A 14,103-nucleotide genomic window follows, 5' to 3' on the forward strand; every position below is an offset into this window, starting at 1 on the left:
GTGGCTATAAAGGATAGTTCCAGCTTGCTTTTATCACTTATGTCCTGAATGGCATCTCGAAGTTGTTTCAATTTATCCTGAAGACTGATACATTCTTCAACATCATCTTTGCAAGAGGCTTGCAGTTTTGCCAGTGTATCTTTCATTGCATTCAGTGTCTTCTGTTCAATCGTGTCTAAAGCTGCATTTATTTTTCGCCGAGTTTCATGTATCTTTTGTAACTGCTCATCAAATGAATTTTGCATATACTTAAGGCTAGCTTCTTGGTTGCCTTGAAGTTTCCTCATTTCTTCCAGAATTGTTTGGATAGAAACTGACAGTTTTTTATGGTCTGTGGACTGGATTTTTACTATGTCCGATATAAGAGTTACCTTTGGGCAGTGTCTGAAAGTAAAGGGGCAAAACACTTTAAATTATATAAAATACTAAAATACCTATTCTTTGAAAGCTTTTATCATGGGAAAATTCTTTGGTCAAGTCAGAATGAGATGCATATATTACATGCATACACATCGTATAATCAAAAATATTCATTTATATTAATCTAAAACACAAGTATTTATTTCATCAGACAGTTTACTGGATATAAAACACATGACTCAATTACAAAGTCTAAAATTGCAGTCTTCTTTCTATTATAATTATCGTACATGAAATAATGAATTTCTTATTGAACTATTTTGTTTTTCAGTGATATAATAAAATTATTTTTTCTTTAAAAAAAAAATAGAGTTCCAGCTTGCAAAGAAGTTTGAAAATCCTACGTTTGTTTCGGGTTTTTTTCCCTATTCTTCAAGTTAAACTATACCTGTGATAAAGGAATGCACAATTTATGCAGCACAGCTCACTGTGTTCATCACAAAACATCTTTAGGTTTTCATCTTTATGGACATCGCATTTCAGAAGAAAATCTTCCACTTTCTTTGTCACTGGCCATTTCTTCATGTGTTCCCTTCCAAAAGTGTCATGTTTAGTAAACAACTGGCTGTGCAGGTTAATACAATTCACACAGTAAAACTTCACACACGATTCACAGTAAAAATCAGCTATTTTATCCAGTTTTTTGTCTCCACAGCTAGTGCACAAGAAGTCTTGGATTATGTCGGAGCCCTTTTCAATGGTGGATTGAGAAAAAGTTGCCATTTTACTGAATGATTGTTACAAACACAGTAGCTTTAGATACTTTTACTTTATAATTTACACTTCGGCTTAATTTAAGAGCTGATCAAATTACGCCCACCTAGCGCTGGTCCATAGTCCGATAACAAGTAGCACCTAGTACAACCACTATCAAATAAAGATAAAACTGAAGTTTGTTTAAAGGTTCAAAGTCTAGTAGCGAAGTCACTATATTATCTGTCACGTGAACTGAATGGTTAGATGTAACCAGCTGGTGACTACAACTCCAGTTTGAAGTTAGTTTATGTGGGGATAAAAGTATCAAAGTTCAAGGCTGTGTTCAATCAATAAACTCGCAGTCAGTTCAGGTTTTATGCTGTTTGTTGCTCATCAGTATCTATGGGTTGGAGATGAAGCCTTTCAGATTTAAATCTAGTAAGAAAGGTGTTTAATTAAGTTTAACTGTCTATAGGACTACACATGCATCAAAATACGTATCTAAGTGGTAAAGGGTTAAGTGAACTTAATGCCATAACTTTCAGCAGGATGTATACGATTCAGAAAAATTAATTAAATAAATAAAAATGTGATAATTACTTAAACTGTCCTTATCATGACTGAAATATACCACCCCTAATTTGTCAGATGGCATTGCTAGATTTATATTCATATAATATAACATATTACGCTTAAAGTTTTCATGATTGTATACAAATTAAAGAGGACCTGATATATGTAGCTGACATGCGTGTTTGTGTTCGAAGTGAAGTTTTAATCTAGGTTTTTAATCTGTTTGATACAAAGTTGATACTGTCTCAGCCAATATTAGAACAAGTGAAAACATGCACTAGGGTTTAATGTGAAAAAACAAACCTCTAGGCCTTGCAGTTTCAGAGAAAAACATTTTATAAAGTTTTAACTACATACATTCAAAACAAGTAACCTCTAGGATGAGAGCAAAATTTAACACAGCTGCATGATTTGAACATTACACGCCTAACCCATGTGGGTTCAGAGTAAATGACGCCAGTTTAGACCTTAATTAGGGACATGATTTGAACAAACTTTGTAAAGAACAACCATACAATGTTCCATCAGAAGTTATAAACCTCTCGTCCTTGCGGTTGAGGCTACTTTCTAAGTGGTTAATACCGGTATATACCTAAATTGTTGGACTTCTCAGGCGATCTCAGAGTGATATTTTAAGTTATATTATATACAATTAAAACAAGTAACCCCAAGTGCACTTCTAATTTTGAACCCAAAGCATTATTTAAACAACTTTGTACAGGACTGTAATACAATGTTTTGTACCAAGGACTAAACCCCTTGCATTTGCATGGAAGAAGATTGTTTAAGATATTTTCAATACAAGTTGATATGCTTGCAACAAATTTTTATTAACAAAATTAACAAACGGCAATAACTCTACCAAGAGAACAAAGGCCCTATGTTGCTCACACGAGACCCGAAGGCACTAAACTGCTTTGAGATGTTATTGTGATATTTGTGTGTTATATATGGCTTCTGATAATATTTTTTTACCCATTTTGTTACTTGGCTAAGACTTCATGAGAACAAATGTTTTTTGTAAAATTTCATGCTGATTGGGCAAAAAGTGTTTACATGAGGACATGTAAGAAATTGTGCCCCTTTTACCTGGTGGCCTTTGTATGCACCAAAACCATTTGTGGTCTCAGCCAAGGTAGCATTTGATAAAATGTTCTGGCTAAGTGGATATGTTGTCTGCCAAACCATCGGTAGGTCACAGGTTTGATCCCCACTGTAGGGGCTTTCTTGAGATCTCTCCATAGACACATATCACTGGATCTACCAAGGTAATGGACTCAAGAGCGTTTAAATAAGCCTAAGGCTTTAATTGCAGTCATGCTAAAATAAATAGGTTTAAACTTTCAACTAAATGATCTGAGCCAAATTTCACTAACACGATATAAGGAAAAGTCTCAGCTCCCTCTTTGCGATGTTGTTCAGTGTTAACATATACCATACATTCAAATGCAGGCTTATCACAATAGCACACTTCTTGTAAATTGGGAAAAAATAACAACAACCAAAACGCAAAGCCCTTACAAACATACACAATGCATCACGCTTGCAAATACTACCTCTTTTTGTAAAGGCAGACTTTTCAAACAAAATTTAATTGAAAAGTTTTAAGGGAATACCAAAACAAGATCCAAATATTATACTAAGCCATGTATTACACGCAGTTGTATAACCTTTATTTCAAATTTAAAAAGTTGCTGTGCATTATACATTGATGCATATTATTGTGCAATATAAGCAGCGGCAACTTGTTTCCTCCATTTTGGCATTAAAAGACCAGTTGCGCAATTGCATGGATGCACGTTATACAATGAACATTGCCAAGTATGGTAACAACGTCTATTCAGAGTAGGCCCTTAACATTCCTTTTGATAAAAGCTGGTTTGCTTGGTGTGTTTATAATGTTTGTTTAAACAAAATATCCAGGACTTGTCAGGGCTAAGTTATTTAACAAGTGGAAAATCACTTTTAATTTTCGTTTATTTTGTTCATTGATCTTAACACAACTTTAACCCAAACACATCAGAAAATTACATATGCCTACTTTTTTTCTTAACAACAGAAATCCATAAATATATGTGTCGAAAAATGTCATTTTTTTAAACCCCAAAAGTTAATACAGACGAATGTGTATGATTTTACAGTAATACATTGTACTGATTGTAGACAGCAATACATTTTCCAAAGGTTACCAATCCTTGTGTGTTTTATTTTTTAAATTCACAACGGTTTTCATAAACCATTGTTTAACCTTTTGAACAAATACATGTACGTAAAGTGTTGTTCCAGATTAGCCTCTGATGTCTGCACAGGCAAATTATAAGGTGCTACACATAAGGCTTTTATGAATGTTTTTGTTCAAAGGAAGTGTCTTCGTAGCGAAACTCCAGTTTTGGCCAAAATAGTAATCCCTAATTAACATCTCGGGACAGCGCAGGCTAATTTGGGACGACACTTGACACACATGCATGAACAATTAATTTTCCGTAACCAGACTCAATTGTGGATTCAAATAACAGCCTCTATACAGAGTATGCCCTCAAAATGTCTTATGATATTAGCTAGATTGTTTGGTATATGTAAAACTTATTAAATTTACATGGCGTGGTGGGTATGGCGTCTGCCTAGCGACCAATCAATGAATTTAACACAAACACATCAGAAAATGATGGAGACAAATTCCTCTCTTTTTTAAAACAAAATAAAAAAATCCAAATACTAACATGTCCACGAAAAAGCCTATTTTTAACCACAAAATTTCATGCTTTAATGATTTAACAGTAGTTAATTTTCCAAGGATGATCAAATGTATGTGCATGTTATTTTGAAATTTACCAAGGTTTTCATAAATCAATGGTCAACCTTTTAAACAACTGGTTGAAGAACGTACAATGTTTTAAGCCTGGTTCGGAGATCACTTGGCTACAAACATCTGTATAAAGTGGCATCCCATATAAGCCTGTGCAGTCCGCTCAGATTAATCGGGGAGAGACCTTCCGCTTTTGTGGAATTTTTCGTTAAAATAAAGTTTTATGTTAACGAAACCCAAATTTATCATACAGTGTTTTTCCTGATAAGTCTGTGCAGACTGCTCTATATAATCACTATCTAGCATTTAGCCCAGGACGTACCATGTATTGAAAAATGTTGTTTTCTATACAGGTTAACTCCAATCCAGTACGCGGCGTACGGTGGATACGTCAACTGTATGTCAGTACTCCAGGAGCACAAAGCAGACCCTAACGCCAATGACTGTGAGGTAAGAACCGAGTGTCAGTACTCTAGGGCCTGTTAGCTCAAAACTTAAACTGCAAGTTTAGCGACCAGCCGTTGAAGTTATAGATCAAGTTATTGCTGCGATTAAATTGTAAACCCTTTTATGCATGTATTACAGAAAAAAATGTGTATGTTCAATAATTTATACATGTTTGATAATTGTATTGCTTTTACAATTAATTTTATAAGTGTTTTAAGTAAAAAAAAACTGTTACATCAACTGGTCGTTAAACCTTTGAGTAACCATGACCTGGAGCAAAAGGCTGACCTTAATGCAAAAAAATGTGTGGTAAACTAGTGAGAAACCTTACAAGCTTACCGTAAAATGTGGCATGGCATGTCACAGTCTTTCCAAGACGCATTATAGGCTTTTGAAATATGGTGTTTTTACGTGGATTTTAATATAACAGGCTTGTAGCTGAAGTTCTATATTCATTTTGTGAATTGATCACACACAGAAAATGTTAATCTCCATCATGATCTAACTTGATTTGGTTTAAACAAATGGTGATCAGAATAAGGCAGATAGGGTGATAACATCTGCATTTTCCCCCTATTATTGATTAAAGATCTAAAGGGCTTTGAGGATAAATGTTACATTTCTGTATTTCAACGTGCAAAAACTATTTTGTTCATATTTATGCATAGTTTAAGTTGTTCTACAAATTGTTACTATTACCTAATCCTTTATTCAAGGCCAGTTACCGATTGGCTATACAATACATTACAATTTATACAACATACTACTAAAGATAAAACAAACATGACTTAAGCCAAATGTACCTTCTTTAAATGTTAATTCAATACATTAGGGGTTTGAGCCAGTAATGTTAATGCAATACATTAGGGGTTTCAGCCACAAATGTTTATGCATTGCATTTGGAGTTTAAGCCAGATATATTAATGCAATTCATTTGGAGTTTAAGCCAGAAATGTTAATGCAATGCATAAGGAGTTTGAGCCAGAAATGTTAATGCAATCCATTAGGGGTTAAGCCAAATTAATGGAATGCCTGTATATTATGGGAATACTTGGCTTTATGCATATGCATAAAGTGTCCTCTTATATTATCCTTTGCAGTCTGCACAGACTAATCAGGGAAAACTCTTTCTGCTTTTGTGGAATTTTTGTTTAAAGGAAGTATATTTTAAACAAACAATCCAGTGTACGCAAAAATTGTAATCCCTGATTTACCTGTGCGGATTGCAAAGGCTAATCTGGGAGGACACTTTAAGAACATGCATTATAAGCCCCGTTTTCGCAGAGCAAGGCTCATACATAGTATGTCATACTACGGGACCAAATTTTTGACCATATTATTTGTAGGTTATAACTGCCCTTCTCTTGGCCTGCAGTTAAGCTCATGTAGGTCTGGGCAAACTCTGCAAAATGCACGTGCATGAAGTGTCAACCCAAATTAGCCTGGACAGTCTGTACAGGCTTATCAGGGACGCCACTTTTGGCTTTTATGGAAGTCTTTTCTAAAAAAAATGAAGTCTACGCGGAAAGTGTCATCCCTGATTAGCCTTTGCAGACTTTAAACCCCGTTTTCTCAGAGCAAGGCGCATATTAAGTCTGCCTAACTATGGGATCAAATTTTTTACCATATTCTTTGTAGGTAATGACTGCCCTTCCCTTGGCCTGCAGTAAAGCTCATCTAGTTCTGGGAAAACTTTAAATGTGTAAAGTGTCATCCCAGATTAGCCTGTGTGGACTGCACATGCTAATCCAAGACTTTCTCAAATGCATTAAGCCCCCGTTGTCCCAGAATGAGGCTCACATATAAGATAAGTATATTTTTTGTAAACAACTAGCAAACACGTTAGACCATATTCTTTGCATAGAATGAATGCTCATCACAGACACATTCCTTTTATTTGGATTTTTTTTATAAACTACGGAACATATTCTTGCAAGGGATGACTGCTCTCTATTGGGCATGCAGTAAAGGTCATCTGGACGCTGTGAAAATGCTCATTGAGTACAGAACATAGCCCAACCACATGTTGTTCACAGAGGAAAGGTACAAACATACGGAAGAAGAAAATAATTAAGTCAATGTTCTAACTCACTTTTTTTCTCAATAGTTAAGATAAGTTAGACCATCATTCTCATTTTGGTCTGACTTAACCCTTAGTTTGGGGAGGAATATGTGAACACCCATATAACGAAGATTTGATATTGTTCATGAGCTGAAGGACATACTCAATATCTTAACTCCTACAAAAAAGGTCCTAATCCAATAGGCATAGACAGTCTTGTGCCAATTGTGAATAATCCATACACCAAAAGAAATTTCCATTCACCCAGAGTAATCGAGTAGTCGGTTTACATATAATCGTTGAACAATTAGTAACTGATGGTGTATGGGATGTATATGTATATCCCATACACCATCCGTTACTCACAGTGTAGCTAAAAATACCTTAAATTTTGTTGATATGTTGAATTTAGTGGACACAGAAATCTCCTGAGGTGAGCAAATAAATAAAAACGATCATGATAACTGGCTTATTTACTGATTTTTACCTCTCATTACAGGTACACTCCACTGGACTATGCACTGATGGTGTATTACCTCTCATTACAGGTACACTCCACTGGACTATGCACTGATGGTGTATTACCTCTCATTACAGTTACACTCCACTGGACTATGCACTGATGGTGTATTACCTCTCATTACAGGTACACTCCACTGGACTTTGCACTGATGGTGTATTACCTCTCATTACAGGTACACTCCGGTGGACTAAGCACTGATGGTGTAATACCTCTCATTACAGGTACACTCCACTGGACTACGCGCTGATGGTGTATTACCTCTCATTACAGGTACAATCAACTACCCTACGCATTGATGGTGTATTACCTCTCAGTTCAGGTACACTCCACTGGACTACGCACTGATGGGTAAACATCATGAGGTGGCTCAGTTTCTTCTGGAGCAGGAAGAACTTCCCATAACAGGTAAATAGGGTCTGGCATTGGGGTCTATCACAGGTAAATATGGGTGTAAAAGCCGTTCTTCACCTGTACATAGAGGCTGAAAAGGAGGTCATGAGGGGTCCATGCCATGTAAATAGGGTTGAAAAAAGTGATCCATGACAGGTAAGATGGGGTATGAAAAAGGGGTCCAAAAAGGGGTCCATCCCAGGTAATTATGGTAAGAAAAAGGGTCACTCACAGGTAGATAGGAATGAAAAAAGTTCTTTCCAATACAGGTAAAAAAGAGGCCGGAATAGGGGTTCATTACAGGTAAATAGGGATCAAAAAGCAGTCCTTCACAGGTACATAGGCGCTGAAAAGGAGGTCAAACTAGGAGTCCATTACAGTCCATCACAGGTAAATGGGGTTTGAAAAAGGGGTCCATACCAGGTAAATTGGGGTTTGAAAAAGGGGTCCATCACATGTAAATAGGTGTTTGAAAACAAAGTCTATCACAGGTAGTTAGGGATGAAAAAAGGGGTCCAAAAAGGGGTTCATCACCGATAGTAAGGTTTGGAATATTGGCCTTCATAGGTAAATAGGGGTAAAAAAGCGGTCAAAAAAGGGGGTCCATCACAGATAAACATGGTTGGAAAAAGGGGTTCATAAAGGGTAAATATGGGTGTAAAAAGAGTTCTTCAGAGGTACATAAGGGCAGAAAAAGAGGTACAAAAAGGGGGTCCATCACAGGTAAATATGGGTTCAGCAGGGACCTCTCTCAATCACAGGTACAGAGGAGTGAAACAATATCTTGTATTTATATGGTATACTATGTGGCCTAATCAGTACATTCAGGGAATAAAACGTATGCCAATGAAATTGGGAATTTTAAGCCTATATGCTAAATAAAAAGTTGGACGTTTTTTTGTATTATAGAATAATTCAGGAATTATTGACAAAACTGCATGAAATGAAATAGTTTTTTTAATGCAAATACGTGTTTGAAACTTTTGTTTTAACTTGAACATTGTTCTTAACACTAAACACGTAAATTGTGATACTTTTTAATTAATATTTTCAAACCGTAAAGGTAAAGATCTGATCGGTTGATTGTTAGGCTGTCAGAAGGTTACCTGAAGGTCGACCTCAGATAGATATGCAAGTACATGTATAATTTTAGGATTCGATCATTAATGAACAATTCTGGCATAAGTAGAAGTTTTAAGAAAAATTATGTAAAAGAAAGATGCCTGTCACATGCAATACACGAGTGTCGATTTATTACCACTGCCAAACATGTGTGTCTTGTTCTGAAAAAAAATGGGCTTAATGCATGTGCGTAAAGTGTAGTCCCAGATTTGCCTTTGCAGTCCGCACAGGCTAATCAGGGACGAAACTTTCCGCTTTTATGTTATTCTTAGTTTCAAGAAATTCCATCCTTGCCGAAAATCAAGTTTAGGCTGAAAGTGTCGTCCCTGATTAGCCTGTGCGGACTGCATAGGCTAATCTTGGACGGCACTTTATTACGCACAAGCATTAAGCTCAGTTTTTTCAGAACAAGACATATATGATTGTAAAACTGAATCTTTGAACGACACCTAATCAATTGATCAGTTGTTAATTTTAAAAGGACAGTGTTCAAATACTGATATGAAGAAAATACATGTATTGGCAAGAGGGTCATTACATATTATCTGATGTTCTCTGATAAAAAGTAGCACAGGCACAGCCAGAGTCAAAATTTAGCTTGTTAACCTATTAAGAAGCCATATATCTGAATGTTTATCTTGACATTATCTTAGCCAAGTATGGTAAGGGTCATGTGTGTCCAAAAATAAGGTTGAATGTTTAACGCTTTCCCACTCAGAAGCAAAGTGAAAATTGTTATGTGCGAACAGCGTAAAAACAGAACAGCCTGTGAGTCACTCGCAGTCTGTTCAGGTTTTCTGCTGTTTGCAGCTCATCAGTATCAAAGGGTTGGAAATGAAGCCTTTAAATCTACTTGAAAGTAAGAAAGTTCTTTAGTTAAATTTAAATTTCTTAGGTCCTACACAACGTCAAAATATTATCTCAGTGGTAAATGGTTAGGGAAAAAACGTGTTAACCAGTCTTGAAACCATATTTATGACTCAATCTTGATTAAACTTTGTCAGTGGTTGATCGTGACAATATCAATGTCAGGTTTGGATCACGGTCAACTGGTTCAATGAAGTGATCACTTTGTCAATTTTCAACAATTAGTTTTCAGAAAACTTAGGTGAGGGCTTAAGAGCTACTGTGAAACCATTTATTTTCGACAGCACAAAATTTCGTCATTTTTATAAAAATGACGATTTTGTCAGCACTTAAATTCGCCGATTTCTGATTTTGAATTTTAAAAAAAATGCGTCAGTCAATATCCGATTTGTGTGTAATATATATTCGCGATCAATCTCAGTTGCGAAAAATCGTGGTACGAATGCGAGAACACACTTGAGAATCACTGCAGGAGGTGGGGCCTGTTTGTCACATGCCAATTAACTAGTCTTTTGTTATCAAGGGACAGTAATGGACCCTCTTAATGTATGCCATTCACACGTTCATTGTTATGATTAGCGGACAAGCGGGATCGAATAACCGTTAACGAGTGTCTGTAACAACGAAGCCAATTGCCAATTAGTCTTATTTTATTATTATAATTGCCATACTGATAACAATTGTACCTTTCTGTCAATACCGTTTTAAAACTGTTTGTGTTATACGAAAGAGGTTCCAGTTTGTTATCTTTTTTTTTGATCAAATAAAATGCTTTTTTATTCTGATATCAACATTAAAATTATAAACTCTATGTGTGTGTTTGTTCTTAAAAAGTAAACTACCGGTATATAAATCAATAATGTCAATAATTTAAAAAATAAATATATTGATCCATATAAAATAGTAATAAATGTGGTTAAACGCAAACAATCAAACAACAAACAGCAAAATATGCTTTATTAATTTGTGATAAATACGCATGTTGATCACACATCGTCATCTTTTCATTTGGTTTATTGTCTTTCATCGGCATTCGCTGCGTGATGGCTAATATGCAACACCCCTGTAAATCACTTTGCACCAAATGGGTAATAAAGTTATAAACAATTAGCGCTAATTCATTACCATTCTACTTAAATGAAGTCAACGCATTCGATACAGCTGTACTGCACACGCGTTTTAAAGTGGTGTAACGCGTCAGTTAAATACCTTTTGTAATCTACATTCCTTTGTGTAAAAACCGGATTAATCTTGATTACGAAACAGCAGCAAATGTGTGCATGGATTATGTTGGAATTTAATGCCTTATGTCTACGGTAAAGTTTTAAAATATTGTTCAACTTAGTGTTTGGTTTTGTTCAAACATAGAGCATAATTGTTCGTTAGAATCTTAAATTCGCCAATCGGTCGACTGACGATATTAATGAAAATTAATGCCCGACCATTAATAATGGTTTCACAGTATCTTGTTGAACTTTCATTTTTCAATAAATTAAAGGGATGCAATTGCATCTTTAAGATTGATGGTTGTTTACAGCTGTATTCATGTGTCCATTGTTATGCCCCCGGATCGAATGATCGGGGGTATACTATTTTTGGCCTGTCTGTCTGTCATTGTATGTGTGGGTGTCTGTGTGTCTGTCCGAAAACTTAAACCTTGGTCATAACTTTTGCAATATTAAATATAGCAACTTGATATTTGGCATGCATGTGTTTCTCATGGAGCTGCACATTTTGAGAGGTGAAAAGTCAAGGTCATCCTTTAATGTCAAAGGTCATTTTTTCTAAAATAGCTGCCGTGCGTCTTCAAAGTGCACAGTAGGGGGCAATTTGTTTCACAAACACAGCTTTTGTTTCTGCTGATTGTTGAACTTTCATTTTGGCGGAGTTCTTAGCAGGGCCGGCGGCTACCTGGAAAAAGCGCAAACGGTCAGCGACTGGTTCCCAAACCGCCAGGCTGCCAATGACGACGCGTGGTCGGCTGCCAACAACGAGGTGTCGGACTATCCGTTCTTGCGCGGCTGGATTCTCAAACTGATCGTCGTGGACAAGAACGGAAGTGTTGTGGAGCTCAGCAACGCTAGGAATGTAACCTCGCGACGTTGACAGCAACGCGCAGTAAGAGGAAACATTCATTTGTTTTCTTAATTCCATAATATTACATCTGCGAATTCTTACGCTCGGATTGTGCCCTCCAGTTGACAGAGTCGCGTGGGAGTGCGAGACATTGACGCGTGTTATTTTCCAATGAATGCGGCGAAACTTTGTATGAATTAAACACAAATTATTTATTTCGTGGCGGAAGGCTGGATGCTGCACCAGTAGCACAAGATGTATATCTTGTGTATATATTTATCAGTGGCAATTTGAGCCGCATTCGGGGGAAACTAGGCTTAATGCATGTGCCTAAAGTGTCGTCTCAGATTAACCTGTGCAGTCCGCGTATGCTTATACGGTACGACACTGGATTTTTGTTTAGAAGTGACTTCCTCAAGACGAACAATTCCATAAAGCCGGAAAGTGTCGTATCCGAATAGCCTGCACACGTAGATTACATGTACGAGGATTATATCCGCCATGAACATACCTGTTGTCAAAGGATGTATTCATACCCGTGTTTTTATCAATCATCCAATATATCGTTTACATTGATAACGAATGTTTCACGACCTGACAGTAAACTTTGTATTGTGTGTATTTTGCATAATTTAAATATCATATACTTAACCCTTAGACGGAATTGAAATGTGCATTTGTATTCAACTTAATAAACAATGATTGCTCTAATAATTTAATACTCTTCCCCGAATTACAGTAACATTATATTATGCCATGGACTATTTACATTATATTGCGCATATTAAATATGCCAAGAGATTGTGAGACATACTATCATAAAGTTAAATATTTAAATAATTTGCACTTACTTGAAAAAGAGGTATCGTCGGCTGTTAAATGACAGGCTGAAAAGTCCGACTGTTTCCATTAATTATGAATATTGTATGTAATTGAACTTGTCAGTAAAACTGTTTGATACCTGGTTTATTTAGTGACTTAATAAAACATGGCAAAACAAACATTGATTGGGAAGCGATACAGATATCGATTTAGATACTTATGTGCAAATGGTGTATATGCAAGTCAGGATTGTGTTCAATATCGTTCCCAACCAGAATCGCACTGCTCTGACTTTAAAGGGACCTTTCACGTTTTGGTACATTGACAAAATTGACAAAACATGTTTTAGATTCGCAAATTGTTGTTGTAGTTATGATATTTGTGAGGAAACAGTAATACTGAACATTTACAATGCTCTAAAATATCCATTATATGCATCTTTTGACGATTTAAAAACTTGAAAATTATAAAGCGCTGCAACGCGAAACGATTAAATAATTTGGAGAGTTCTGTTGTTGTCGATATATTTTGTGACAATACGAGGATTGCTTATATAAAGTATAAACTACAACGAATATTGCGAGACTGAGACTTTTTTTATTTTCTCAATTTACCAAAACGTGAAAAGGTCCCATTAATTCGTGTTGATGTTCTATTCTACTACACCGTTCAAGGGAGAAACATCTTTAGATTAACGAGTGTCGATGTTTGACCTAAAACCATCGTATCAGAAATAAAAATCATTGAAAAGATAGCAACGTTCGCACTCAACTCTCGAATGCGCATTCCAGGAACGGGGAACAGCAACTAGAACACAGGTACTTGACAAAAAAATCAAGTACCTGTGAACTAGAATGGCCAACTTATAATATATTTATTTAAAACTTGGTCTGAAGATTTATCTTAATGATATATTGGATGAGATCAAAAATGGTTCCGATTGCTTTAAAAACACCAGGGGGCGGGCATTTTTTCTTATATTGCTATGTATGGCTTAAGTAAAACATTGTTAACACTCTAGAGGCCACATTTAATGTTCGATCTTTATGAAACTTGGTCAGAAGATTTGTCACAATGATATATTGAATGAGTTTGAAAAGGGTTTTTGTTGGTTGAAAAACATGACCGCGAATGGGGCGGGTAATATTGCCATATATGGCTATATTTGGCTTCTGTACAACCTTGTTAACACTCTAGAGGCCACATTTATAGTTCGATCTTCATGAGATTTTTTTTAGAAGATTCATCCTGATTATATTCTTGGACGAGTTTGAAAATGGTTTCGGGTTGGTTAAAAAA

The 14,103-nt window shown here is 36.0% G+C and overlaps 1 protein-coding gene across 1 annotated transcript in view; it reads left to right on the forward strand.

Annotated features, from left to right (window-relative positions):
• Positions 1–14,103, forward strand: part of LOC127849000 (inversin-like) — a 166,473-nt gene that overhangs the window by 87,585 nt on the left and 64,785 nt on the right. Inside the window, exons 11-13 of the mRNA XM_052381726.1 lie at positions 4,849–4,945; positions 6,581–6,985; positions 7,798–7,889. Coding sequence (XP_052237686.1) covers positions 4,849–4,853 — 5 coding nt within the window. The 3' untranslated portion in view covers positions 4,854–4,945; positions 6,581–6,985; positions 7,798–7,889. The remainder of the gene's footprint in view (positions 1–4,848; positions 4,946–6,580; positions 6,986–7,797; positions 7,890–14,103) is intronic.

The sequence above is a fragment of the Dreissena polymorpha genome, chromosome 10, assembly GCF_020536995.1.
Source record: "Dreissena polymorpha isolate Duluth1 chromosome 10, UMN_Dpol_1.0, whole genome shotgun sequence".
Lineage (NCBI taxonomy): Eukaryota > Metazoa > Mollusca > Bivalvia > Myida > Dreissenidae > Dreissena > Dreissena polymorpha.